Below are 701 nucleotides of genomic sequence, written 5' to 3'. Positions count from 1 at the left end.
ATGGGCATCCCCTACTCCAAACAAATCAACTTGGCATTTGACAATGTCACCCCGCTTGTGGCGGCCGGCTTCGAAGTCCTGCAAAGAACCAAGAACATCACCTACCTACTTGCCGCTATCCAAGTACTTACCGCCATTTTCCTTGGCCTCATTCTAATCACGCTCCTTGCGCTAATCATTACTGTGAGCCCTGATCTTGAAAACGAACGGAGAATCCTGGTTACGCCCGTGATCAAATGGCTCGCAGATTGGATCGTGCAGTATAGAAGATCCGTGCAGGTGGGCTTATGGGTTGTTATTATCGGGGCAGTTCTAGGCGCAGCTGGAGGCTGGTATTTTACAGAGAGAAGGTCGGTTGAACTTGAGGTGGAGGACGCGGAAGGGGAGACGAAGACAGACGACGATGCTGCTTCTTAAGAGTATCAGGTTGTTGGGATCGAGAAGACTACAAGTATGTTTCTCCGAGGCCATGTCACACATCCAATAACATATCGTCCGTCAATTTCTTGGGATTTGCGCTGCTCAAAAGGATTCCTATGCCGGCAAACGTTTTGGTCCATGAATGTATGGGACTCAGTACAAGCAAGCACTACATGTGGAGTGAGTCTGAAGTTTGGATGTTAGCGATTCTGCTCTTGTCCGGAAACTCGGTTGAGGGAAGCTGCAGGAGACCTCTGCAGGGGAAGAGCTGGGGTGGAACA

The 701-nt window shown here is 49.9% G+C and overlaps 1 protein-coding gene across 1 annotated transcript; it reads left to right on the top strand.

The window, feature by feature from the left end:
* On the top strand, window positions 1-417 carry LHYA1_G005793 (uncharacterized protein; the record flags this gene model as incomplete). Its single annotated transcript, XM_031150737.1, has 1 exon — window positions 1-417. The coding sequence occupies one exon, from the start codon at window positions 1-3 to the stop codon at window positions 415-417; it is 417 nt and encodes a 138-aa protein (XP_031005075.1).
* Between the last annotated feature and the right edge of the window lie 284 nt (window positions 418-701).

This window comes from Lachnellula hyalina (assembly GCF_007821495.1).
Source record: "Lachnellula hyalina strain CBS 185.66 chromosome Unknown contig00073, whole genome shotgun sequence".
NCBI classification, from domain to species: domain Eukaryota; kingdom Fungi; phylum Ascomycota; class Leotiomycetes; order Helotiales; family Lachnaceae; genus Lachnellula; species Lachnellula hyalina.
This window is presented reverse-complemented; position numbering and strand designations above follow the sequence as displayed.